Consider the following 27,604-nt stretch of genomic DNA (forward strand, 5'->3'; position numbering starts at 1 on the left):
CCTCAGAGTCTGGAGTTTTCAGAAGGTTCCAGTTCGTTCCTGGATAGTTGCCCCTTGACAGAGAGATCTCTGTAAAGGCAAAGGTCTGTGAGGTTTTGGGAGCTTTAAAGGCATGTTTATTTAGCAGGTGTTTCCTCCACTGCGTTTCTCTCCCCTTTCACTGGTTTATGTCAAAGGCTTGAGCAAATACCAAACAGCTTTGTTTATTGTGATTTAGCTGGAGCTGACAAGTGGAGTCCCTGGGGCTTAGGATGGGCCAGACAGGGGAGGAGAGGGGACACTGAACCATGGAAGTCAAACAGATAATCCAGGTCAGTTATGCCTAGCATTGAAGACATGTTAAGTACTGCTAATTTATCTGCTCCCTCCTGGACAGAATTAGAAGTAGTGAAAGAGGCAAAGTCAGCATTATGCTGTTACTTTATTCTTCCTCTGTCCAGTGAACATTGATTTCTAATTTAATTTCTTTGTAAACAGAGGATGTACTTTGTATGCTTTGAATCGTTTTAATTTACTGTTCCATACATAAACATTTTGGGGTGTTATGTTCTTTTGATGAATTGACCTCCTTTATCATGAAATGACCCTTTTAATCCCTGATAGTATTCTTTGCTCTGAAATCTACTTTGTCTTGTTATAATATAGCCAATCCAACTTAAAAACAATTTAGTGCTAATGGATTGATATCCAGAATATTTGAAGAATTCCTACAACTCAACAGTGAAAAAACAAACAACCTGATTAAAGTGGGCAAAGGACTTGAATAGACATTTCTCCAAAGAAGGTATACAGATGGCCAGTAAGCACATGAAGATACTCAACATCACTAGTCATTAGGGAAATGTGAACCAAAATGACAATGAAATACCACTTCATACCCATTAGAATAACTGTTGTTAAAAAAAAACAAAAAACACCAGAAGTATTGGCAAAGATGTGGAGAAATTGGAACCCTTATTTATATTACTGGTGGGAATGTAAAGTGTGCAGTTGCTGTGGAAAATAGTATGGCAATTCTTCAAAAAATTAAAGATAGAATTACCGTATGATCTATCAATTCCAATTCTGGGTGTATACCCTAAAGAAGTATAAGCAGAGACTCAAACAGATATTTGTACACCAATGTTTCTGGCAGCATTATTCACAGTAACCAAAAGGTAGAAGCAACCCAAGGGTCCACTGACGGATGAATGGGTAAACAAAATGTGATACATGCATACAATAGAGTATTATTCAGCTTTAAAAAGGAAGGAAATTTTTGACAACATAGATGAAACTTGAAGAAATAATGCTAAGTGAAACAAGTCAGTCACAAAAGCATAAATATTGCATGATTCCTCTTATATAAGGTCCCTAGAGTAGTTGAATTTACAGAGACAGGAAGAATGATGGTTGCCCAAGGCTGGGGGAAGGGAGGAATGGAAGTTAATGTTTAATGGGTACAAAGTTTCAGTCTGGGATAATGAAAAAGTTCTGGAGGTAGATGGTGGTGATGGTTGTACAACAGTGTGAATGTATTTAATGTCACAAAACTGTACACTTAAAATGTTTAAAATGGTAAATTTTATGTTTTACCACAATTAAAAAAAATTGATAGGGATTTTAAAAAATTAGTGTGGTATATCTCTTTACATCCTTTTACTTTTGGACTATTTGTGTCTTTATTTTTAAAGTGGGTTTCTTGTAGGCAGCATATAGATGAGTTTTGCATTTTGTGAAATCCAGTCTTAAAAATTCTGCCTTTTAATTGGGATGTTTAGACCATTTACATTTAATGTGATTACTAGTGTAGTTGGGTTTAACTCTCAAGGTCCTTCTACTCCGCCATCTTGCTCCAGATCATATGTTTTAATTTAACATGAGCATGTCACTTGGGCTGTTTCCCTTGCAATTCCCTCTGACAGCTGTGCTCTGAGTCCAAGATGTGCTCTGAGTCTACTTGTTGGGTAGACATCCTGTCAGAGGTTCCTCGGTGGGGTGCAGTTGCCTGAGGGGCAGGCCTTGAATCTGAGACACATGGGGTGCTGGGCACTGGGCCCTGGTGGGCTCCATCTCTGCTTTAGAGCGCAGCGTCTGGGGGATCTGCTTGCATCCGGGGCCCAGGTTACGTCTCCTACCCGGGTTTGCGCCTGAAGGGTTAACGACTCTAGCTGGGTTATCATCTTGCTGCTTGTTTTCACTCTGTTCCATGCTCTTTCTTCCCATGTCCCTTTTTTCCTGACCTCCCTGGGATTGAGCAGTTTTTATGATTCCATTTTATTTCCTTTGTTAGTTTATTAGCTGTAACTAACTGTTTTTTTTTAAAAAAAGTGGTTGCTTGGGAATTCCCTGGTGGTCCAGTGGTTAGGACTCAGCACTTTCACTGCGTGACTCTTCACTGCCGTGACTCAGGTTCAATCCCTGGTCGGGGAACTAAGATCTGGCAAGCTGTGTGGTGCAGCCAAAAAAAATAAAAAGAACAAGAAAAGAAAAAGAAAAAGAGTGGTTGCTTTAAGATTCGTAGTACGCATCTTTTTTTTTTTTTTTCACTTTATTGTGCTTCACTTTATTGCGCTTTGCAGATACTGTGTTTTTTTTCAATAAATTAAAGGTCTGTGGCAATCCCACATCAAACAAATCTCTTGGTGCCACTTTTCCAACAGCATTTGCTCCCTCACTTCATGTCTCTGTGTCACATTTCGGTAGTTCTCGCAATATTTCAAAGTTTTCCATTTTTATTATATTTGTCATGGTGACCTGTGATCAGTGATTTTTGATGTTACTACTGCAAAAGATTATGATTCACTGAAGGCTCAGATGAAGGTTAGCATTTTTTTTAGCAATAAAGCATTTTTAATTAAAATTATTTTATATATAATATCGGCCGCTATTCTTGATCACTTCAGGCAGGAGGGGAATTCTTTTTTTTTTTAACGTCTTTATTGGAGTATAATTGCTTTACAATGGTGTGTTAGTTTCTGCTATATAAAAAAGTGAATCTGCTATATATATACATATATCCCCATATCTCCTCCCTCTTGCATCTCCCTCCCACATAGTTTGCATCTTTAACCTGTCACAGTCTATCATCAAGTGATCTTGTACATCACTTTACACTAACAATAGTATACTCTCATTTCCTCCCTCCTGGCCTTTATGCTGTTGTTGTCACATGTTTCACTTCTATGTGTGTTATAAATCCCGCAATACATTATTACTGTTTTTGCTTTAAACAGTGAATTATTTTGTAAAGAGGTTAAAAGAAAGGAAAAGCTCTTTTATATTTACTTTTTAATATATATTACATGTTTATCATTTCCAGTGCTCTTTATTCCTCTCTGTAGATCCAGACTTCCACTTCATTTTACATTCCTTCTGACTTGAGGACTTTTAAAAAACATTTCTTATTCTGCTGGTCTGTTGGTAATGAATTCTTTTAGCTTTTGAATGTCTGAGAAAGTCTTTGTTTTGTCTTTGTTTTTGAAAGATATTTTTCCTGGGTATAGAATTCTAAGTCAGTTATTTTTCTTTCAGCATTCTAAGATGTGGTTCCAGTGTCTTCTGTCTTACCTTGTTCTATGAGTAATCTGCTGCTGTTCTTATTTTTTTTTTCTTCTATTCTTATGTGTCTTTTTTCCTTACGGCGACATTTCTTTTATTACTGGTTTTAAACAATTTAATTATGATGTGCCTTGGTGTAGTTTTCATATTTCTTGTGCTTGGGTTAGTTGAGTTTTTGGATCTGTGGGTTTAAAACTTTCATAAAATTTGAAAACTTTTCAGCTAGTAATTCGTCAGGTATTTTCTCTATTCTCTTCTCTCTCTCTTCTTTGGGGACTCCAGTTACATGTATTTTAGGATGCTTAAAGTTGTTCCACAGCTCTCTGATTCTCAATTTATTTTTTCCCCCATCTTTTTTTTTTTTTTTTTTTAATTTGTGGTTTGTTTTGCGTAGTTTCAATTGCTCTTTCTTTAAGTTCACTGATCTTTTCTTCTTTAGTGTCTAATCTGTTGTTATTTCCACCTGGTATACTTTTTATCTCAGACATTTGTAGTTTCCATTTCTAGAAGTTTGATTTGGGTCTTTTTTATATTTTCCATGTCTCAACATTCTCAATCTTCTTTAGCATCTTGAATATATGGAATACGGTTGTAGTAACCATTTTAGTGTCCTTCTCTGCTAATTTTGTTATCTGTATTTTTGAGTCTGTTTTACTGATTGATTTTTTTTCCTCATTATGGATCATATTTTCTTGCTTCTTTGTATGTCTGGTAATTTTTGATTGGATGTCAGATGTTGCGAATTTTACCGTTGGGTGCTGAATATTTTTGCATTTTTATAAATATTCTTGGCATTGTTTTGGGACACTGTTAAGTTACTTGGAAACAGTTTGATCCTTTGATGCCTCACTGTTAAGCTTTGTTAGCTGGCACCAGACCAGCCTTTAGACCAGGGCTAATTTTACCCACTACCAAGGCACTACCCTTTTCAGTGCTCTACTGATGTCCTGTGAGTTAGGAAGTATTTCCACTCTGGTGAGTGGGGACACAGATTAGTCTTGGCTCAGTTTGAGGCCCAAGGATTGTTCCCTCTAATCCTGACCAGTATTGTAAACACTCAGCAGGAAACTGGAGGGGGACCCCTGCAGATTTCCAGAGTTCACGGTGTAGCTCTGTCCTCTCTGGTATTTGACCCTGTGAACTCTGGCTACCTTGGCCTCCCTAGATTCCCAACTCTCTCTTCCCAACTTGGGGAGACTGTCAGGCTCTGCCTGGGTACCTCCTCCCTGTGCCATGGCCTGAAAACTCTCTCTAGGCAGTAAGTTGGGGCAATTGTAGAGCTCACCTCATTTGCTCCCCGCTCCCATCCCCCGCTCCCACCCAGGAATCCATCCTCTGCTGACAGATATCCAATATCTGAAAACTGTTGTTTCATTTATCTTTTCTCGTTTGTAGTTGTTTGAGGCAGGAGAGTAAATCTGGTCCCTGTTCCTCTAAGTTTGCCAAAAAGGGGAGGTTCCCATGCAGTCAGCACTTGCTGAGCGCCTTGTGTGTGCTAGGCATTGACCTCGGTGCTGGGATGCAGACGTGAATGAGACGTGCACTGGGCCCTTGGAGAGCTCCCAGTCTTGCTGAAGAAACATGCTGATTCCTACGTAGTAGTTGCTGCGTGGTACTTACAGGGCATGATGGGAGGGCAGGACGAAGTCTTTGGGAGAAGGAGCAAGGAATGCTTCCCAGAGAGCTGACAATGAAGGATCAGCAGGCATTTTCAAACTAGAGAAGGTGTAGGAAAGAAATTTTAGGCAGAGGGAATAAGAGCAAAGGCAGGGCAGCAGGGCTGGGAACTCCCAGAGGGCAGGATCCTTGTTGTATTGATCTTTATAGATGTGGAATATTTGTCAGGTGATTGGAAGCATGTTGTTTGTTCTGGGAATAGGTAGAACAGAGAGTCAGGATGAAGTCCGCAGCCTATGGGGGAGAGGAGGGAGGTCTAGCCGGAAGGAGAGGCTCGGGGTCTGCTGGTGCAGGGTCTTGTAGGCCAAGCCAAGGAGCACAAGATTTTGAACGTGATCCTAAACACTGGTTTGTTTTTGTTTTTGTTTTTTGGCTTCATCAGGTCTTAGTTGTGGCACGTGGGATCTTTCGTTGCGGCATGGGCTCTTCGTTGGGGTGCGTGGGCTCCTCTCTCATTCTGGTGCGTGGGCTCCAGAGCGCATAGGCTCTGTAGTTGAGGCATGTGAGCTCAGTTGTGGTGCGTGGGCTTGGTTGCCCGGCGGCATGTGGGATCTTAGTTCCCCGACCAGGAATTGAACCCGTGTCCCCTGCATTGGAAGGTGGATTCTTAACCACTGGACCACCAGTGAAGTCCCAAACACTGGGTTTTTTTAAAAAAAGTTTTCAGCAGGGTGCAAGAGCTCTGATCGACTGTGTTCTCCGGAGATTACTGGGGGATGTGGAAGAGGGCTGGCGAGGGCTGAGTCTGCTAGAACCAGGCAGGCAGCTGCTGGAGAGGCTGGCTTGTGGTGGACGTTCTGCACCAGGATGGACACGAGTCCAGAGCTGAGTGCGGCCGCTGGTACGGCATTGCCACCTCTAGCCTGTTTGACGATAGCCTTTGTACAGATTCCTGCCTGAGTCCAGAGTAGATTGGAGGAGGCTCGGGCCTGGTTTCTCTTTTTCTGTGGCTACACTGTTGCCCCCAACACACCTGCCTGCCTCTGCTGGAGCCAGAAGTTCGTAGGGTCAGACATTGCTGGCAGGGGTAGGGTCCGGAGCTGCCCCGCTTTATACTAGCCTAGAATGGGCCCAGATCAGCGAGGAAATAGAGTCTCATCATCTCGGACTTTGAACAGACACGCTTGAGTGACCCCATACAGACTCCTGTTATTTGTCCTGAGTGTGTCTTTGGCTTGACCTTAATCTTGATCCTTCCTTAAAGATGGTTGAACCTATTTGGTCAGCTTGATCTGCAGATTAGAAAGTGTGGGGTGGGGTGGAGGACTGACAGCTGCAGTGTGAGATCCCTTCTGAGTCATCTCAACAGTTGGGATGGAGGAGAAACAAATGGAAGTTCAATGGGAAGAAGCTTAGGATGGTTTTCTTTTCAAGTCAGAGCCAGGGACCAGACAATGAGGAGGCTTCTCTAAGTGGCTGGGTTGTGTTTTACTGTCAGGAAGTTTCAGGAACAGGCTGCTTGTTAGATGACCTGTTCCTTGGCCATCGTCTTGATTGAAGCTGAATGCTGTTGATCTGAGTTATATCCAGCCATCTGAGTTCCGTCGCTCTGTTGACTGATGTGGTCTCTGGAGGAATCTTAAGTTTTCTCTCCTTAGTGTCCACGTGGGAAGGGCTTGAGTTGCAGAGGTAGGAATGGGCTGAGTGTGTGAGCTTAGCCACGGTGATGAGAATCATGACCCTTTATTGAGCCCAGCCTGAGAGCCGGGCATTAGACTTCCTGGGCACTAACTCATTTCATCCTTATAAAAGTTCTCAGTTACTGAAGAGACCGATGTATGGAGAGATTAAGTAAGCTGCCTCTGCCCTTTCTTGCTTCGTCTCCCAAAGACTCGTCCTGCCCTGTGCTCTGTGAGTACACGTAGCATTTACTACGCAGAGCCCTCCTTCCCTCCCTCTTTGCCCTGCTGGTGAGGCATCACTGCTGGAGGAGGGGGGCTTGGGCAGGGGATGGGGCGGGGAGTGTTGGGATTAGCAGAGGTGAGGGGTTATGGCAGTGGTTTTCCAGCTGCCTTCTGGCAAGGTGCCTCGGGGGCCCCCTTGAGGTCAAGGGGAAGACTGAGCTGGGAGAGTAGGGCTGACCCCCTACGCCTTCGCCCAGAGCATGGCCTCTGTGATCTGTTCCGTGCGCTGGGGGTTTGAAAAAGTTTCGGAAAACAACAGGAGTGGGCACACCAGGCAAGTGGGAGAAGAGGATGGCGGCGGCACGTCCTGACAGCATGGCAGGCTGTGCTTAGGTGGCTCCCAGCTGGGGGGTCAGGGTGGGGGGAGATAAGCAGAAGAGGGAGGGAGGGAGGGAAGAGATGGCTAGCTTCAGGGAAGGTTGGAGGGCGTTGGAAGCAGTGCTTAAAAAAAAAATGAATCCAGAGGTGCCTGGCATATTAGAGGTGGGAAGACCCACTTGGAGTTTGTGGAAGGGCCGGGATGGATGCACCTAAAAGACATTGGAACAACGACTAGATAAGACCTGGTGGTGGACATCAGAGGTGAGGGAGATGGCCTGGAGAGTTAGAAGTTAGGGTGAGAAGCTTGAGGGTGCTGATGGAAGTGGAGGTTGGGAGGGGAGTCTAGTTTGAGGAGAAAAAAGGTGATGCGAGTGCCCCCTGCACTTGGCCCAATAAGCGGCTCGTCATTCCAGGGTCTTCTCACTTGGGGGCCTTCCTCTGGGAAAAGAGGTGTCAGGTGGAGTCATTCCGTGAACTCGAGGAGGATTTGCTCATGTAAATATCAATGTAAAGATGATACTTTCCTTGCAAAAACCTTGTCCTGAGAGATTGTACATCCCTCCCGTAGATGGGCCCCCTGATATTTGTGGACCTTTGTTCAGATTGGTCTGGAGCCCGTTTCAGAAAGCCACACCCTTTGCTTCCCTCTGGGACCTGTTCTTTCAGAGTCCTCCCCCACCAGCCTAACTGGGTGCCTGGCAGGGTTGTGAGGCAGCATTTTACAACAGTAGGTTTTAAAAAGGTGTGAGAATGTATGAATTGATGCTACCTAGCACTTGCTTGGTGGTTTTCCTAGCACCTCCAGAAGGTTTCGTGTTTATTTCTTGTTAAGTCCTCATAACCAGCCCATGAGGTTGGTAGAGTTAGTCCCATTCTACCAATAAGAAGCAGAATTAGGAGGCTGAATAACTTGCCCAAGGTCATGTAGCTAGTAAAAGGTCAAGCTGGGGTTTGAATCCAGAATATTGGGCTCTCAAGCCCTGAGCTCTTTCCACTGCTTTTCACACTGTCTTAACTGTTCAGCATTGGGGGCTATGGAGGGAGCTCCAACTCCAATCCCAACCCCAGAAATTCCTTAGAAAGAATGAAAACTAAAAAAGTCTCCCTTCTGGAGCGTACACACCAACTTTTCAGATTGTTGGGGCAGGTTAATTCGACGGTGTTTTGGGCCAAGTGAGAAGCGCATGATGGTTGGTTTGCTTCTATCAACTCCTGTGGGAAGTTAGGTGACTGAAGGCCTGGTTACTTGATCGCGTGGCTGGAATCATCCTGGGAAAAGAAAAATAGATCAGGTCAACATGTATTTCCTCATTAAGCAGCAGGCTTAGAAAGGTTTCTAAGGCAACCGCAGGTGTTTCTGACAAGAGGGGTGAGGATGGGGCCAGTTCCGTATAACATGTGCAGATTGAACTGTGCAGGTTGCTATGGTAACAGCTTCTTATGCTACCATAAGGAGATGTGGGAAACTTACAAGAAACCAAAGGCCTTTGCAACTCTCCTTGCAGTGTGATTTCAGGCTTGAAGTAGCTGGCAAGGAAAGGTTGGCTGGTAACAGAGAGGAGGGGTGTAATTGGAGCCAGTGCTTTAGCTCCTGGTGGAGTCAGGAAAACGGAAGCGCCTGGCTCAGTCACAGTTCTGTGTCATGGTTCAGCGGTAGCGGTCATTTTGCTTGACTCAATATTGAGCCCCGGGGGTGTCAGGAGTCGCCTCTAATCATCGGATTGCCCCCCCCCCACCACAGGAGGCAGAATAATTAATACTTGTTTAGGGCGCAGGAGCTTGCAAAGCCCTCTCAGGGCCATTTGCTCATCCCAGGCACACATGCGATCCCCAAGGTGGGATTATCATCATGGTGCCCATTTTCCCGATGAGGAAACTGAAGTTAAGGGACTTGATCAAGGTCACACAGCAAAAAAGCTGAGGAGCCAAAATGCAAACCCAGGGCATCAGTCCTCAAATTCTGTGCGTTTCTACTCTGCACCCAGCCAGGAGAGAGCTGGCACTAATTGTTTAGGCAGAAGCAAGGGACAAGGGGTGCTGCAAGGCATCTCTAGGACTGGCACACCTTAACTCTGATCTGAGCACCCTCACACTTAGAAAATGCTGCATTTTGCTTTCAGTCTTTACTTTTTTTTTTTTTTTTTTCTGAGTTTATCCTTGCATAGGATCTGATATCAGTTGAAACTATTTGTTGCTGAGCTGAACAGTCCCGGGATAGATCCCTGTTGAGCAAGAGCCATCAGTACCTTGCTTTCTTTTCCACCTGTTGAGGCCAGATCTGGGGGGCTGTCCTGAGGTGAGCGCTCGCCAGCACCCTCTCCCCACCGGGACATTCTGCAGCCTCCCCCTCGGGGAGTGGTGAGAGACGGTACCGCTCTGGCCTGGATCCACTAGGGGTAGTGTAGTCGCCTCCGGGCCTCACTATCTTCCACTAGATCGTGTTTGCCGTGTCCGAGGTATGCGGGGCTCGATTTCGTCAAGATAGAGAGTAGTGGAAAGAAGTCGAGGCCAAGAGACGCAAGCAGCAGGGGCCAGTGGCTGGAGACTTTGCGTCCCCTCCCAGTGTTATGTGGCTTCCCAAGGCCCAGGGGCTGCACCTGGAAACTGCCTCCTTGGTTCTGGCTGGCGCTGCTCTAGCTATGTCAACCCCCGCACAGTGCTCTGTGACAGAAGGTGGGCTCCAGGACACCTGAGAAATGTCTGTCACCTCCCCCCTCCCCTCCCCCCACCCCTCCTGTGGAATCTCTCCTTCTCGCATGTGTCTCTCTTGGAGGGTATGGTGTTGATTTCAGGTGACAAACCACAGCCCACCCTGTGTTTGTTACAACTTTGAATTGGTTACTGAAATTTAAAAGTGGGGAGATGTCACAGTGATCTGGATTTCTAGCCTCCCTTGGAGACCGGGCAGGTCTGGCAACGCTGGACCCACCCTCCTACCTGCAGGAGGTGCCTGAGCTGGGCTGGAGCCTGTGCTTTCAGGAGACACGGTGTCTGACATGCCTGCCTGGCCTGTGTAGGCATCTGGGTTTGTGACCTCTGTGGAGGTGAAAGCTGCAGAGGAGACAAAAGAAAGGAAGGAAGGAAGAAAGAAAAGAAACAAGAAGAGAAAGAAGGAAAGAAAGAAAGAAGGAAAGGAAAAGAAAAAGAAATGGGAAGGAGATCTAAAAAAGAGGGGCTATATGTATACGTATAACTGATTCGCTTTGCTGTACAGCAGAAACTAACAACATTGTAAAGCAACTATACACCAGTAAAAATTAATAAAAAAAAAAAAAAAGAAAGTTTTTTTCCCAGGGGTTGTTAGTGAGGAAACGGTGATGCATTTTCTCTTCTTGGTGGAGGGAACACAGATTAACGCCTGCCCGTTTCCCACCTCGGTCCCGGTCTGATCTCCTTAGAGTTGGTGGTGTCGCCCCGCAAAGAGCTGTTGTCTCTATACTTGTGAATGCTGTGCAGCTGCCTCCCCCTTCTCAGCCCTCCTCACCCCGTCTCCGGCCTTGAGCATCTGCAGTAGCTCCCACGACGGCCCGGCTGTCGCCTGCCCCCAGACCTTCTGATTCCTGTCCCAGCACGAATGGCTCCAGCGACCAGGACCTGTGGGCTTCTCACGCCCCCAGCCCTTAGAGCTGACCCCCTCCCCACTTCTCACTCTGCTCTCACCTGGATTCACCATGATTTGTTGTGAAGTGTTTCATTTTTTAAAACCAAACTGAGTTCCTAGAGAATTAGCATCAGTTTTTACATAAGGCTGTGTCTGGCACATAGTAAGAAGTCAGTAAGTATTTATTTCCATCCCTCTGCTCCTATTTATCCTTCCTCCCTTTATCTGGGGCCTTGCCTTGTTCTTGGCATATAGTAATTGCTCATTGAATGTTTATTCAGTGAAGCAGGAAGAAATGAATGAAGCCTGAAAAAGTAGAAGCAGCCCCATCCTCGTATCCCTGTGTCTCGCCCACCAGCTGACTGCCTGGCGCTCTCCCTGCCTCTGGCTGTTTTTCTAAAGGCATTACCCTGCGCTGTCTGTGTGCCGGCCTCTGCCGGGCCCTGGAAATACAAAGGCGAACGAGAATTCTCCTTGCCTTCAAGGAGCTTGCCTCTCCTCACTTTAACTCTTCTCCCCTGGGGCAGACCCCGGGTACCACCCAAGAAGTACCCATCATCCTCCTGGGCGCCATGGTAACTGGGAGGGGATCCAGCTCAGGGCGTGAGTGCCCAGGGCTGAGGTCGTTGGACTTGTCAGGCCTCCAGAAACAAAAGTGTATGGACTCTGCGTCCCTCAGTAGCTTCGCAGTAACCCCCTAGTTCTCTCTACTTGGTGGCATCCGTGGTGGTCGTGGCCACTTTGAGAAGCTCTGGTTTGGATTTTTTCTGCCACCTTTGATGATCCAGAAGCAGAACACTGACGGCAACAGATGGCCAGACTTTGGGGGCACCTGCTTTATGGGCCTCGGGCAGAATATTGTCCTGTTCTCACCGCCCCCAGCCTCCCAACCTGTTTTTCAAATTATGAGAAGTGCTTGTTGCTCTCAGCCTCAAGCCTCATCCTTGGGTGACCCAGAATCAGGTGATATCTGTGGACTTCTGAAAGAAAGGCACCGGTAACTTCCAGGGGTGGACAGTGCTGTGATAAATCTCGTAGATGGAACTTGCCCGCTCCTCGGGCCTGAGATGTTGTCAGCGGGCACAGATGTGAACCACCTCCACCCGGGAGGCAGGCACCGAGGAGGGCCCAGGTGATTGGTGACTTGCACGGGCTTGTAATCTCTGCATCTTGGACGACCTTATACCTAAACTCTACCCTCATCGCTCCCCTGTGTCGTTTGTGAAATCAAAATACCGGAGATGGGAAGGGACGCTGGCCTCTGGTGGTTCGACCTCAAGAGTTTGTAGGACCTTGGGCAATACAGCCGTTTATAGGACCTTGGGCAATACCCTTACTGTTTCTCTCTGGCTTTCATTTCATCTCTGAAGTAGGGGTGATTATGCCCTGTGTTCACTTTACTTACTAGGCTGATTATATAAATTAATGGGAGAGTTTGCAAAGGGCTTTGAGCTGTGGGACCATCAGGGTCCCATTTGACAAGTAAGGAAGATTGAGTGGGGCACATTTGGGTGCGGGATCCTGAGCACACCTATTCCAGAAGAAATGGGGACGTGTGGCTCTTCCACATGCCAGCAGCCTCTCGTGGAGCAGTGTGAGTGGAGGCGGCTGGGTGGGCAGAGCCTGGTGGAAGGAGCAGTGGGCCGGGTCAGGGCTCCTAGCTCTGGTGCCCCCTCTCTTGTCTCTATAGGCAAGTTACATGCCACTCTACCTTAATTTCACCTCCTGTGAAATGGGCATCATAGAGGGATGTTGAATTAGAAACCAGAAAAGGTGGAATAAGAAGAAAAGCACTACAGCCCACATCCCACTATGGCCGAGTACATTTCACCTGAAAACTCGCTATATGGAAAGAGTCCGCTTCCAGTAGTGTCGAGGACTTCGGAATATGCAGGCTGATCTTGAGAGTTCATTCTAATGACCTGCATGAAATGAAGGTATTTCATACCTGAAGTTCTTGAGGCATTTCAAACATGCATGGCCTGCTTTGAAGTCTGCCATGAAAGGGAATTGACACAGGAGAGAGGCTTTTTATGACCACAGGGCTGAGATGGTCTTTCTTCTTTCTGTATTTGAGAGCAGCCCTCTTTCCCAATCAGGGAATGGCAGAGATAGTCATCCCAGAAGGGTGGAGGAATGCCAGGTTCAAGGCTTTGGCGCATACCAGCAGAATGGAATCCTCTTCCCTGGCCCGGGGGCCTGATCCAGGGAGATCGTGGTCTAATTAGGGGAGCTGTGGGTTTCATTCCTTGCCCGTTTGGGGTGAGTTCTTGCTGTCTAAAAGACATGTAATTATCCAGATCACCAGGTAGATAGATGTTTCAGGGATTTTTTGCCACGAGGAGTTTATTTTTTTGTAAACAACAGTTTCTTTTCTTTCTTTCTTTTTTTTTAAAAAAAATATTTATTTATTTATTTTTTGGCTGTGTTGGGTCTTCGTTGCGGCTCGTGGGATCTTTCATTGTGGTGCGTGGGCTTAGTTGCCCTGCGGCACGTGGGATCTTAGTTCCCGGACCAGGGATCGAACTGTCATCCCCTGCATTGCAAGACTGATTCTTAACCACTGGACCACCAGGGAGGTCCCACCACAAGGAGTTTAAAGCCATCAAACAGAACCGGGTGTGGGGCTTCAGCTGGCAGAGGAACGTTATCATTTGGGCCAGTGGTTGGAGGGGAAGGCATCTCGGGGCCGTGTGTAGTGGTACAGGGGGTCACACACTTCAGCACACCCTGGAATCGTCTGGGGTGCTCCCTTGCTTATTTATTTCTTGATTGGCCACCATTCTTTATTGAACACAGGAAAGTCCCCTTTCTTGCTAAATATCTACAGTGACTTATTACCAGACTTTGATGAGTTACGTCCTTGCCGCTGCCCCTGTCCTTGTGGAATCAGCAGCCTCACACAGGTTTTAGCAACATCAGGGACTTTGTGTGACCTGGGACTCTCAGGCCCAGGGGGAAGGCTTGGCAGCTTTGTCTTCACAGACTCACCTGCGAACGCCCACGTGCACTACAAGTTCAAGAAGGGTGGACGTGCACACCGGACGCACAGGGGCATCAGTACTACCCTTTGGTCAGCCCCATTAGTACAACAGTTCAGTATGTTGTAAAATACTTGAAAGTTATAAAGATTTTGTTTTGGTGACTTTAATCAAAACATTTCCCTTTTGAGGGGGGGAAAGTGGCTTGTGAAGGCAAGCCCGTCAGGGAAGCCAGGCCCCTCAGGGGGCTGCAGGGTGGGTCCTACATCAGCACCTCCGGTGCAGTCAGATGAGCTCCCTGGGCCTTCTGGGCTGAGAGGCCCAGCGTAGACCCTGCCTCGGCCTGCATGCAGCGCGGCTCTCCTTGTCTGCTCGAAGCCTGACGTTGTGGCGGGTGTGCTCGTCGTACGGATCTCCCCGTGCAGGTGGCAGAGCTTGGGCTGTCCTCTCCAGACTGTAGCCCCCACGTCCTGCTGGTCAGTCTGGACACTGTGGTGGCCTCACCTGGAGGCGCTCAATGTCAGGCCGTAGGCTCCTCAAGGGTAGTGCGTGTGGGGTCCTGGCGGAGACTCAGTAGAAACGGCACAGGGGGATTGAGCCCCCGATTCTCATCCTGCCTCTGCAGGGGCTCGTTGACAAATCCCTTCCTCTCCGGGGTCTCTGCTTTTCCTCCATCAGATGAGGCTACACCCACCTGAGTGCCCTCAGAGAGGAAGGGGCAAGAGGATGACAGATCTAAACTAGCTGGACACAGGTAGCTTAGTAAAAAGGAAAACTTCATTAAAAATTAAATTAGTTAAATTATTATGCTAAGTGAAATAAGTCAGGCAGAGAAAGACAAGTACTGTATGATTTCACTTATGTGTGGAATCTAAAAAACAAATGAACAAGCATAACAAAACAGAAACAGAGACGTAGATACGGAGAACAAACAGGTGGTTACCAGAGGCAGGGGTGTGTTGCGGGGAGGAGAGAAATAGGTGAGGGAGACTAAGAGGTACAGACTTGCAGTTGCAAAATAAATGAGTCAACGAGTATAAGATGTACAGTGTGGGGAATATAGTCAATAACTAAGATCTTTGTGTGGTGACTGTGCGTAACTAGACTTACCCTGTTGATCTTTTTGAAATGCACGGAAACGAATTACTATGTTGTGTAATAGGACTAACAGTGTTGTAGGTCAATTATATTCAAAAACAAACAAACATACAAATGAACTCACAGAAAAAGAGATTCGTGGTTACTAGAGGCAGGGGGGTGGGGGAGGGGGAATTGGATGAAGGCAGACACAAAGCACAGACTTGCCATTATAAGATAAGTAAGTACTAGGGATGATAAATAGATCATGATAAATATAATTTATAACAATTTTATAGGTTTTTACTTATAAAAATGTAATTTATAGAGGCAACATGATAAGTGTAATTAGCACTGTACGTTATATATGAAAGTTGTTGAGAGAAAATCCTAAGAGTTCTCATCATACACAAAAATTTTTTTCCTGTTTTAAAAATTTTGTATCTGTAGAAGATGATGGCTGTTCCCTAAACTTATCATGGTCATCATTTCATGATGGATGTAAGTCAAATCATTATACTGCACACCGTAAACTTATACTGTGCTGTGTGGCAATTACATCTCAATAAAACTGGAAAGAAAGAAAGGAAGGAAGGAAGGTGAGAAGCTTCCTGGACTAGTTAAGGCACTGCCACTTCCTGGCCTGGTGACCTTGGGCACCTCTCAGAGCCTCGTCTGTGAGGTTGGATAATAGCGAGACTCACTGTGTAACGTGGGTTTGAGGGTCCTGGTAATGGCAAAGACCTACGTAGTGCTCACTACGTTCCAGGTACTGCTGTTTTACAGGTGGAGAAACTGAGGTACAAACAGATTAAATAACACACCTAGTAAGGGGCAGAACCAGGCTTCAAATCCAGGCAGTCTGGCTCCAGAGTCCATTCTCCTAACATCTAGGCCAGTGGTTCTCAAAGTGTGTTCCAGGGACCCCTGGGGGGGTATCTCTGAGACCCTGTCTGGCCACCTATGAGGTCAGAACAGTTTCCACAACCTAAGATGTTATTTTCCTTTTTACTCTCTTTCTCAAATGAGTACACAGGAGAGTTTTCAGAGGGTTCACGACACGACATACTTCTGATGGCTAGTGTGTGTGCTTTTGTATTGTGTTTTAAACATCTCTCACTTTTAATTTCGATACATATATCAATAGCTAAAATGCACAGAAATGGAAACTCTTTGGGGTCCTCCGTAATGTTAGGAGTGACAGGTGTCCTGAGACCAAAATGTGTGCCATTGGCTCTTGAGGCTGCGCTGCCTTAAAGGTGGTCTCATTGAGCACGGATGTGGTAAGTGGTTGGGGAGAGTTGGGGCCCGTCCTGGGGAACTGCGGCTCTACGTGGGGCTCTCCCACTGGGTGTGTGGTGGGCACGTCTGGACCTCCCGGGGCCCTCGCGGATGGCACTGCTGACGGTGCCGTTTGTGTGTGGCCAGCCAGCTGCCCACCCTGGAGCTTCCATCCTCAGTCCAGGGGTATCTCTGTGCTCAGCCCTGACTGTGGGAAAGAGCAGACACCCTTCTGTGGCAGGTCCCGCTGTGGGTGGAGCCAGGATGGGTGCCGTTGAGGCCCAGCAAGTTTGGGCTGTGTTGGAAGCCTCAGTAACAAATAAGTGACTTCTGTGGTGTTGGAGCCTTTTGCCCGCATTTGTTCTAGGCCAGGCCTCACGCTGGCCAGAGCTTTGCCTGTGTTGACCGTGGCACGAACCCAATTTACAGTTGAGGAGCCTGAGGCTCAGGGTGGGTCCACTGTGCAGGGCCCCACAATGGCAAGTGGCAGGGCCCAGGACTCAGAGGTAAGTCTGATCGAGTCCAGGCCCCTGATGTTCCAGATCTTCAGAATGTTTCTCCGTTCCTCTTGCGTGTCCAGCTCGTGGTGGACTCACTGGGTTTGCAGTGTAATAGGGTGGGCCTCCCCATTTCTGCTCCTTCCCCAGGCCCTTGCGGTCTGCTGTGCCTCTGCCCCAACCTTCAGCCCAAGGATTTGGGGAGCAGCAGGGTGAGGTGTAGACAGAGTGCAGAATTTTGACTCTGCCATTTGTAACCTTTCTGATCCCCACCTGCCAGTGGGACGGTGCTGCCCCCTTGCAGGAGTAGGAGAAACAGCGCGTGTAAAACTCACGCTGCGAGGCTCAGTAACCAGTGGCCTCCGTTTCACATGACTAGCAACGAGCTGGCGTCCTTCTCAGAACCTGGCCCCGCATCAGCTGCATCAGCATCTCTGGGAGAGCTTCTGGATTTCTGGGCCTGACCCTGGCCTACGACACAGGGCTCTGAGGGTGGGGCTGGGGCACCTGCTTTCTCAACAAGTGTACCCCCAGGTTTAGGTGCCCATCGAAGCTTGGCATTCCTTGTCTTGGAGTTTGGGGGCGACATTCAACCCTCAGCAGGTAACAGAAAGTGGGGGTGACCCTGTTTGGGTAGCTCTTTATCAGTAGGGTGACCATGGAATTTGTTGTCTAAACTGGGACACTTTTTATTTTTTTTTGGCTATGCCGTGCGGTAGGTGGGATCTTAGTTCCCCAACCAGGGATTGAACTCATACCCCCAGCAGTGGAAGTGAGGAGTCTTAACCACTGGACCGCCAGGGAAGTCCTGGGACACTTTTGAGCATGAAAAGGGGCACCTTTTATAGCTACACCGGGACATGAGGGGTAAACCCAGGCCTTCCTGACAAATGGGGTCGTGTGGTCTCTGTTTACTGGTTTCTCCTTCATCTTTCTGCCGCCCTGGGAGATGCCTTCCCTTACTAGTCCAGACGAGGAAGCAGGCCTGGAGGTCACCTCTGGCTGCACAGCCATAACCCTGGGCCTCGATTCCACAGTGGCCCCTCGGCCCAGTTGTCACTCCCGCTGAGCCCTGGCGCCAGGGGTGGGGGGCTCTGGGGTTCTGTAGTGTTGGAATCTTTGGAAGATTGACAGAGCCTCTGTAATGAGAAATGAGGACTATAAAACACACATCTAGAAGAGGTAAAAACAGATGAGAGGAGAGGATCCTGTCAGCAGAAGGGAAGCAAGTCCTGGTGCTTCCTCTTCTCGCTGGGGCTCCGTCCTGGGGCCTGGCTGTGACCCCTGTGTCACACAGACATCGATGTTCCTCTGGGCAGAGCGACAGGGAGAGGACCGCTGAAACCAGGTCTTCTGTCAAAGCAGGCGTCCCATTCAGGTCGGTCGATTTCTTTTCCTTCTAGTGGCTGTAGGGCCAACTTGGTGGTGATTTTTTTGTCCTTCTCTGACGAGGGCACGCATGTGACAGTCTGTTTTTTTGGGTTTTTTAAAAATAAATTTATTTATTTTTGGCTGCATCGGGTCTTCATCGCTGTGTGCGGGCCTTTCTCTAGTTGTGGCTCGCGGGGCTACTCTTCGTTGCGGTGCGCGGGCTTCTCATTGTGGTGGCTTCTGTTGTTGTGGAGCACGGGCTGTAGGCGCGCGAGCTTCAGTACTTGTGGCACGCGGGCTTCGGTAGTTGTGGCTCGTGGGCTCTAGAGCGCAGGCTCAGTAGTTGTGGTGCACGGGCTTAGTTGCTCCGCAGCATGTGGGATCTTCCCGGACCAGGGCTCGAACCTGTGTCCCCTGCATTGGCAGGCGGATTCTTAACCACTGCGCCACCAGGGAAGTCCTGACAGTCTGTTTTTGTGGCACGTGGAGTGGTTGGCTGTTGCAGAGAATGCTTGAGGGAAACCCAAGGTGGTTGGTGCACGCGGAACATAACCGGCAGGGAGGCTCCTGAGCCTGTGATGTTAAAGCCAGCAAAGCCCCCATGTGGAGGGTGGGTGTATTTAGGGTTCAGGCAGAAATGGACACCTCCCAGAGTGTGTGCTGGCATCAGGACTCACAGGCGGCCTTGGGCCAAGTTTAGTCTCTGTCCCTGGCTGTCAGCCTCCCTCCTCCTGCCTTTCCTGTCTGCTCCTTGGGGAGCTTCATCTGGCACCGCCAGGAATCATGGTTTTGCCTCTGACTGCCCAGTGCCTCCGTGTAGCCTGCTGTTCATGGTTTGGGTGGAGGAGCAGCTTCTTGGTCTCCCTGGGGACGGGGATGGTCAGGGTGGCCGGACTCTGACCCTCCTTGGTCCTCCCTGTGGCGTGGAGGCATCGTTGGGAAACTCCAGTTGGTCCTTTGACAGATGATGAATATGGGCTTGGGGGTCCCTTCCCCCTGAGCAGTCCCTTCCTCACTTCAGTGTCGTTCTGTGCTCCCAGGGAAAGATGGAGACCCTGAAAGACAAGACCCTGGAGGAGCTGGAGGAGATGCAGAATGACCCGGCGGCCATCGACCGGCTGGCTCAAGACTTCCCTGAGGTAGAGGAAGGCTGTTATGGGGCCAAGGATAGCAGATGGGACTGAGGCCCTTCTTTTTTTAATTTAATTTTATTAATTTTTATTGGGGTATAGTTGCTTTACAGTTTTGTGTTAGTTTCTGCTGTACAGCAAAGTGAATCAGCTATACATAGACATATATCCCATCTTTTTTGGATTTCCTTCCCGTTTAGGTCACCACAAAGCACTGAGTAGAATTCCCTGTGATATACAGTAGGTTCTCATTAGTTATCTATTTTATACATAGTGGTGTGTATACGTCAGTCCCAATCTCCCAATTCGTCCCACCCCTGAGGCCCTTCTTAAGGACACTGGCTTGTTGGGGCTTTGGGCCGAGCTTATCTGCCTGTTCTGCGGCCTTCACCCTGGCCAGGCAGAGGAGCCCCTGGGGTCTCAGTCTAGTTCCTGGGCCCTCTGGGAGTTCCGGGGGCGCAGTGCCAGGAAGTCCAGGGCCCCCGCGCCAACTCTGGCGCCTGGTGCCTTTGGGGACCCGCATGCCCCAGGAGCCGCCCCCACTGTTGCTCCAGCCTGGATTCTGGCCCTGCATCTCCAGGAGGAGGCGTTCTGGGGCTGGGATTAGGCTCATCTCCTGCTTAACCCCTTCCCTATCGTAACAGACACCTGACCGTCTCAGTTTCTAATCATGGTCCTCACGGGAATAAAACAACCCTTCTGAACGTGCAGAGCTTTACACTTTATGAAGGGCTCTCCCCACCCTTTCCGTCGCCTTGACCCCGTGACTCCCCTGCGAGGTCGGAAAGGTCAGGTGACCAGATGCGGCCGCAGAGCTGGACGTGCCCATGGTCACTCCTTGAGTGGCCGCAGCCTGTCCGCGGCTCCGCACGCTGCCGCCTCCCGCCCCCGATGCTTGGGAGACACAGACACAAATAATGCCGAGCTCGTTGGTTGGCCTTTGGAATGTGTTTCCATTTTTCCTGATGAATGGGCATGGTGTGTCTCTTCTGCACATTCATAGTATCTGACCCCAAAAAAGGGAAGCCTCGCCATCCAGCTTCTCCTGGCCACGCGGACCACTTCCCTCTCCGTGAGGGGTTGTGCAGCCCGGACGTGGTCCTTGCTCCTTCCCGACTGGTGCTCTGGCCGCTCCCACCGCCCCTCTCCCCGCCAGGAGCAGCCTTTGCTGGGGCTGGAGGGCACGGAGCACAGAGCGTGGATGTGGTGCGACCTGCTGCCCCAAGCTCGTCCAGCGAGGGCGTGAGCAAGGCTCGTCTTGGTTAAGCTCCAAGGCCGCCTCTCCGGGTGGGTGAGGCCGTGAGCTCAGCCAGGGTCCGGCTCTGAGCTGGCTCGATGCTGGCCTTCACCCCCTTGTCTAACACACGGTAAGCACCAAGTGCTTCTCGAATCTGCCACAAGCACAGTGTGCTGGGAACTCCAAGGCCTGCTCTCACGTGCACAGAACTTCATAGCAACTGACCGAATTACATAATTATATAGAATTTGTTGACTTCCGAGCTAGACAGGCTGATGGAAGGTGTGGCGAAGTGCAGAATGACGGAAGACGTAGGCAGAAACAACACCTTGGGCAAAAGGCAAGTTGAGTTTTGTGGTGTGCAGCCGGGCCTGACTAATCGATGTGTATTCTCTGAGGGGAAGAACGCTCATGAGATCAAGGGAAAAATGAAGGAGGGCGAACTCCGTAGACTTTCAAAGCCCCTTGGACTAGGTTCCTACCACGGGCTATAAGATGGTAATTGAGTCGCCATGGGATTGTGAGGAGAGATGGGAGCTCTCTTGAGTTTGGGGAGTGGACTTTGCTCAGAGAGAAGAGTAGGGGACCTCTCTCCACGTGGAAGAGTGTGAATATCGGGGTCTTCTGGTGGGGTGCTTGAACTGTCTTATTGACCTATTATAATAGGGGTCAAGGGCTTCATAGTGAACCCCTAATGGAGAAAGATTTGGGGGAGGCTCTGGGGAAAGGGGGCAGAAACGGGTAGGACCAGGTTTAGGGGAAAGTGACACGGCTTAGATTTACTGGTTAAGATCCAGGGAAAAGGCAGCGGAGGTATACAGAGGACATGTCCGCTGAGGATCTGGGGCCCCGTAGGGGGCAGCTGAGCAGAGGCCTTCAGGCCCCCCGCTCTGTGTCAGACGCATAAGAAAAGAAAAGCTCTCATGGCTGATGAAAGGGAGACTGGAACTCCGCAGTGCGGGCGTCCCTGAGTCAGGGTGCTTGCTCAGTGGCTCCAGAGGGTATTGGTGGCAGCAAGGCAGACAGCCCAGGTGTGGGGCAGACCTGAGAGGCCGTGGCCAGGCCCCATGACTTCTGGTAGCCGTGGCGTCTCTCTTTGCAGTCTGGAGCACGGAGAGCAGGCGCCAGGCCCACCACAGAGCAGAGGGCCCGAGGCCCTGTGGCTGGGGACCGGCAGGATGGCAGCCCCCGGAAGCCCCCTCCTCCAGGATGCCCGTGGCCTTCCTGCGTCTGATTGGGGACGAGACAGTCAGGCTTGGCTCGCCACGTGCCGACCGTGGTGGAGAAGCTGCCCAGTGGCTCCCGCGTGGAAGCTGGTCTTGCCAAGCTGTGCCCTGAGCCCTGCTGTGGGTGTTGGTGCCACTGGTGCTGCTGGTGTCCCCGTTCCCTCAGGGGTGTGGGTCTGACTCTCTGCCCTCCTGTCAGTAAAGAGGACTCCCCGACAAATGGACAGGGCTTCAGGTCAGAGCGGGTCTGGGAAGGGTTCCCGAGGCTGCCGCCTCACCGGCTGGTGACAACAAAGGACCTGGCCACGTGGAAAGTGCTGCTCAGCTTGGGGGCATGCTTTCAGTGGGGCACATCCAGGTGCAAAGGTTGGCATCAGAGCCTCGGGGGCCACGGGTCGCCTGTGCTGGTGGGAGTCCTCAGCTGGTCCTGGGGCCTCCCCTGCAGTTCTTGGGGGCCTGTCTGTTAGCTCATCTGAGCAGCTTCTCTGTAGGACACACCTGTGGAGGAGGCAGGGACGGGTCTCTCTGGAGTCGGTGTCACGGGCTGGCCCTGGCATTCTCACTGCTCACGCTAACTTTATTTGGGGGCTTCGTTGCGTGTCTGGCCTGTGGTCTGGTCTGGGCCACATCAGTGCACCTCCTCGGAGGTCTCTTGACTCTGAATCCCGGGGACAAGTGGTTGGGACTTGGTCCCTTCCCTCCTAGGAAGGCTCTGACTTTCTCCGCCCCCCTCCCTGGAGCTCTGCCCAGCCCACGGGGGGTCTCCTCCCGCTCGTCACGTGGCCCTTTGCGTGCATCCACCACGTAGGCTGTGGGGTTAAGGATTCGGTGAGGTGTCTGGTTTGGAGCGCTTTGCCCAGAGTTTGAACCTGGGTCCGTCTGACTCTAGTTGGGGGCTGAGTGTCGCCCCGCTCCCCCATGGCGAGTGACGGGTCCCGGAAGCCCCAGGTCCAGCCCCCTGCGAGCTGAGTGGTGGTGTGGCCGGTCTCACGGTCAAGTGTCCTGCTCTGTAGGTCCAGGACCTGCAGCTGGAGCGGGAGATGGCACTGGCCACCAACCGGAGCCTGGCCGAGCAGAACCTGGAGTTCCAGGGTCCCCTGGAGATCAGCCGCTCGAACCTCTCAGACAAGTACCAGGAGCTCCGGAAGCTGGTGGAGCGGTGCCAGGAGCAGAAGGCGAAGCTGGGTAGGCGGCCGGCCCCGGGAGTGTGCGCTGGGGGCGCCTCTGCCCACTCGGGGTCCCCATTCCCGCTGGGGCTGGGGGCGCTGCTGGAGTCACGTGGAAGGACAGATCCCGTCTCCCTCCCCAGGACAGGAAGGGGCCGGCAGTTACTGTGGGTCACCACGTCCCTGGCCCTGGCCAAGTGCTTTAACAGCCATCTAAGGGTAGGTACTGTCGTCATTCTAACGTCATAGTTGAGAGGAGTGAGGCTCAGGGAGACCCAGGAATGTGGCTAGGGCCCCACAGCTACGCAGAGGCGGAGTTGGGATTTGAATGCAGAGAGCATGCGTCCTGAGCTGCTGCTGGCCACTCGGCCAGCCCCGCTCTGGTGATTTGTGGAGCTGGCCCGGGCTCTCTGTGTCCCAGCCTGCTGTCTGTGAAGGTGAGGGGCTGTCCTGGTCCTGAAGGTGGGGGACTTGACGCTCAGGCAGATGAAGTGACTCCCCGAGAGGAAGAACAGGATTGGGGGGTGGGGGTGGGTGGGCTCCGAAGCCTGAGGTCTCTTGCTTCCTGGGCTGGCGTGAATGGGCTCAGCTGAGCTCCTCTCTGCTCAGGAAGGGAACCGACCGGAAGGGACTCCACTGCGGACCCCAGGGCGGTGGCTGGGCCCCCAGCACACAGAACTCTCGGAGAGCCTTGCAGAAACCTTGGCCGCCACCACGGAATCCAGAGGCACTTTTGAAATGTCAACTTTTCTGCCCTTCCTTCCAGAGAAATTTTCTTCAGCACCACAGCTAGGGGCCTTGTTGGACCTTCTGAAGATAGAAAGCATGAAGATTGAAGAAGAGTCTGAGGTGAGATGGCCGTTGACACCCCCTCTTCCTTGAATAGTTGGCCCCTGGAGCAGGAGCCCTCATCCTGAGTACCAGTGTCTGCAGGGCGTGGGACCAGGGCTTTAGTCGACGGCAGCGGTGAATGGCATCTCCACCGGGGTCCCAGTGGAGGCCCTTTCGGAGGCAGAGAACAGGAACCTAACATCACTGGCTGAAGCAGAAATGGGCGACAGACAGCACAGCTGCGGGGCAGCTGGCAGGCCTGGGTGGGAGGGCAGTGCAGTAGGAGCCCTCGAGGGCTGAAGCCAGGCCCCCAGCCCCTCCCCTCTCCTGGGGCTGCCAGGTCTCTCTCTTCTGCTTCCCTCTGGGCCTCTCTTCACTCTCTGTGGGCAGACTGGCTCTCTCTACATGTCCATGCTCTGGGTGGAAGATGCTCCCAGGTCCCACAGCCCCTGGGCTGGGCTGGGCTGTGCTAGTGACCAGGGGGCCAGTGTTCATGTGGCCAGTCGACAGACCGTGCAGCAGCTGCTGTGAGCCTGGCCCGATGCCGGGGTGGGGGCGGCGGTGGCCATGACAGGTGGTCCCCGCCCTCTGGGAGCTGATGTCCTGGTGAGGGAGACAGAGTAAATAAACACGCGCTTGTATAATATATCAGCAGTGAGAAGGGCCATAGAGAGAAATTCCCAAAGCGGGGGGGCGGGCCAGAGAAGACAGGCAGCTCCTGAGCCTGGCTGGGGTGGGAGGGCCGCAGCTGACCTCTGACCTGGGGGTATTCAGGTGGCCTCGATCCCGGCAGACCCCTGTTGCCACTGGAGCTTATGTCTTCCAGGCCATGGCTGAGAAGTTCCTGGAGGGCGAGGTGCCCTTGGACACGTTTCTGGAGAACTTCTCCTCCATGAGGACGCTGTCCCATCTGCGCCGGGTGCGCGTGGAGAAGCTCCAGGATGCGATGAGGAAGCCCAGGGCCTCCCTGGAGCTGGCTGGGGACGCCCCTCCTCCCCGCCCGCCTCCCCCATCTCTCCCGGGCCCCCAGGCGACGCCGCCTGTCGCAGAAGATCAGCAGCCACCAGCGGCGGTCCCTCCCTACCCGTTGCCCTACAGCCCCTCTCCAGGCTTGCCCGTGGGCCCCACCGCCCAGGGGGCGCTCCCGCCGGCCCCGTTCCCTGTGATGTCCCAGCCCTCTTTTTCCTACAGTGGGCCTTTGGGTCCCCCGTACCCGTCGGCCCAGCCAGGACCCAGGGCTGCCGCGGGCTACTCCTGGTCCCCACAGAGGAGCACACCACCCCGGCCAGCCTATCCCGTGGCCCCCGCTGGTGTCTCCGGCCCTGGGTACCCCGTGGTGGGGAGCCGGGCCCCCGGTCCTGGTTACCCTCAACAGCCCCCCTACCTCTCAACAGGAGGAAAACCTCCGTACCCAACGCAGCCCCAGCCCTCAGGCCCCCTTCAGTCGCCCTATCCCCCTGGGCCTGCCCCTCCCTATGGGTTTCCACTGCCTCAGGGTCCTGCCTGGCCTGGGTATTAGGCACGGTCCTGGCCCTTGGCCCTTCCCTACTTCCACCTGTACCACAACCTTTGGCCCACCCCCTGCTGAGATTCGAGGTTCAACTGGAAGTGGAGTTGGCTCCCCGTGGACTTGTGTCCTGCATGGGGGCCTGGAGGGACCTGGCTGGGAGCACACAGGCCTGGCAAGTCACCAGGCAGTGTGGCTGGCTTGGCTGTGCCAGACGGTCCCGGTGCTTGCTGGCCTCCTGGGGGAAGGGCGCGCCTGCTTTCGGTGACTGGCTTTGGCTTTCCTGGTTCTCACCAGGCAGGGAGCTCGGTCCCCTCTGTGGGCGCCCGGTTGGGGTGCCCGGCTGCATGCGTTTGTGGACATCTTGTGGCTGCACTCACTCACGGACGTCTGAACCAAACGTGGAGTTATCTCGGTGACGGGCTGGCTGGCTGGCCCCTGCTCACCCCCTCCCTCTCCTCTGGGATTTGGCACGTTCGACCGTGGTACCCACGCTAAGGGATGTAGCGCTCTGTGTCTCTTGGGTCCATTCAAGGATGGCCTGCCCCACGCACCATGGCAGGGTTGGATCAGGGGGAGAGAACAGAGTTAGGAAAAATACTTAATGATTTTTAAGTCACGTAAAACCATAATTGAACTCTGATAGGCTGATGTCAGTTAAGCTTGTCCTGTGTGCTGGTTTGAACGACAGCAGCAGAGCCAGCGCAGTGAGCAGGCCGGGGGTTGTGGAGGCGGACCCCAGACCTTGCTCGCCCTGGTTGGAGGATCCGGGGGCTGCCTTGGAGCCTCTGGCTGGAGGAGAGGGGGCAGTTCTGGCCCAGGAGACTGTGGCCACGTCGGGAGCGCATTTAGGAGTGCAGGGCCGAGTCACCTCCCCAGCCGCCTCTCTTGTCTGGAGTGCCCTGCTTCTGGTTGACTTCTGAGGCCCACCCCATCCGTCCACTCCTTCAGTGCCTTGAATCTCATTCACAGCAGCCCTCACTTCATCCCCTTCCTTTGGCTGCCTGATGTAACTCTTCCCCACCCCCAAAAGCCCTCCTAAGAGAGACATCAAAAGATATCCTAACAGTTACTTCCCACATGGTGCTTTGTAAAACGCCATCACTATGTCGGAGCATTTCTTTGCATCTCTCTTGTCTTCAGAATGTAAAGCGCAGGGATTGTGACTCCGAGCCACGTGCAGCCCCCAGCACATTGGGGATTTTCAGCACATTCAGTAATAAAAGTGACAATAGACCAAAGCGGGGGGTGTGATGAATAAAGCATTACCTTGGTTGCTGCAGATGTGAACCAGGTCTCAAGGGCAGACTCTGGAGCTGCTATCTGTTAGGAAGTCATATGTGCCTTGAATTGTCCACTACTCAAGTACCCAGCATCTGGTGGGCCTGGGGTGCTGGGGGCCAATGAGGAAACTCGACCTTCTGGTGCCTGCCCCCCTCCCCGGCCTGCGTGCCATCAGTGGGTGCGTGCGATGAGATGCTCGATTAGCCCTGTCGGTCCCTGACCAGCTGTGCTTGCTTCTCATAAGTTATTTATACAGAGAAATCACTAATGGACTCTCCTGGTTCGAGTGCTTCTGAACTGGATGAACGATCGCCGGTATGTTTGTATTATATAATTAATTGCCATAATAAACTTCGATGAGTTAAAAGTAGTGTTGTGTTTCCAGTGAATTTGAGAAGTGAAGACATGGCTGCCAGCGGGGGCATTGATTTTGTCGACTGAAAGAAAAATGCACAACGTAAGACTCGTGGATTTCAGTTTTATTTGGAGAACTTACTGCGGACTACCGCCTGGGGAACAACCTCTCAGTAGCTCTGAGAAGCTGCTCCAAGGAGTTAGGGGGAGAAGCCAGTATATACATGATTTTGGCTAGGGAATAGGTGCAATCAGGCACCTCTAGGTGTCACCCGAGAGTCGTTTCAGCTCTTCTGTGTGTCCCCGTTTCTCCCTCTGGCAGTCTAAAACCACTGTGGGCACACAGAGCCCTGGATGGCCAATCCCTATGTGTGGGTCCCGGGATGAGCTAGTTTTTAAAATTAATGAGTGGGTTTCCCTATGGGACTGCTGCACGGTATGAGGATTCGCCTTCACCGCTTCCGTAAATTTCTCAGTCGCCTGAGAAAGTCGTAACTGGCCGGTGAGAGCCGTGTCCGTTTTTGGAGCCGAAAGCTCTCATCTGGTATCTTCGCTTTTGTCCTGACAAACGCTGTTAAATTGCCAATTTGATGAAAGACGTCAGGCCAGCCTCCTACCT

At 51.2% G+C, this 27,604-nt stretch overlaps 1 protein-coding gene across 1 annotated transcript in view; it reads left to right on the forward strand.

Moving 5' to 3' along the window:
* The window catches only part of VPS37C (VPS37C subunit of ESCRT-I), a 28,758-nt gene extending 2,503 nt beyond the window's left edge, over positions 1-26,255 (forward strand). Inside the window, exons 2-5 of the mRNA XM_007174453.3 lie at positions 19,291-19,389; positions 22,857-23,028; positions 23,776-23,858; positions 24,667-26,255. Coding sequence (XP_007174515.2) covers positions 19,297-19,389; positions 22,857-23,028; positions 23,776-23,858; positions 24,667-25,359 — 1,041 coding nt within the window. The 5' untranslated portion in view covers positions 19,291-19,296 and the 3' untranslated portion in view covers positions 25,360-26,255. The remainder of the gene's footprint in view (positions 1-19,290; positions 19,390-22,856; positions 23,029-23,775; positions 23,859-24,666) is intronic.
* The last annotated feature ends 1,349 nt before the right edge of the window (positions 26,256-27,604 follow it).

The sequence above is a fragment of the Balaenoptera acutorostrata genome, chromosome 9 (assembly GCF_949987535.1).
Source record: "Balaenoptera acutorostrata chromosome 9, mBalAcu1.1, whole genome shotgun sequence".
NCBI lineage: Eukaryota > Metazoa > Chordata > Mammalia > Artiodactyla > Balaenopteridae > Balaenoptera > Balaenoptera acutorostrata.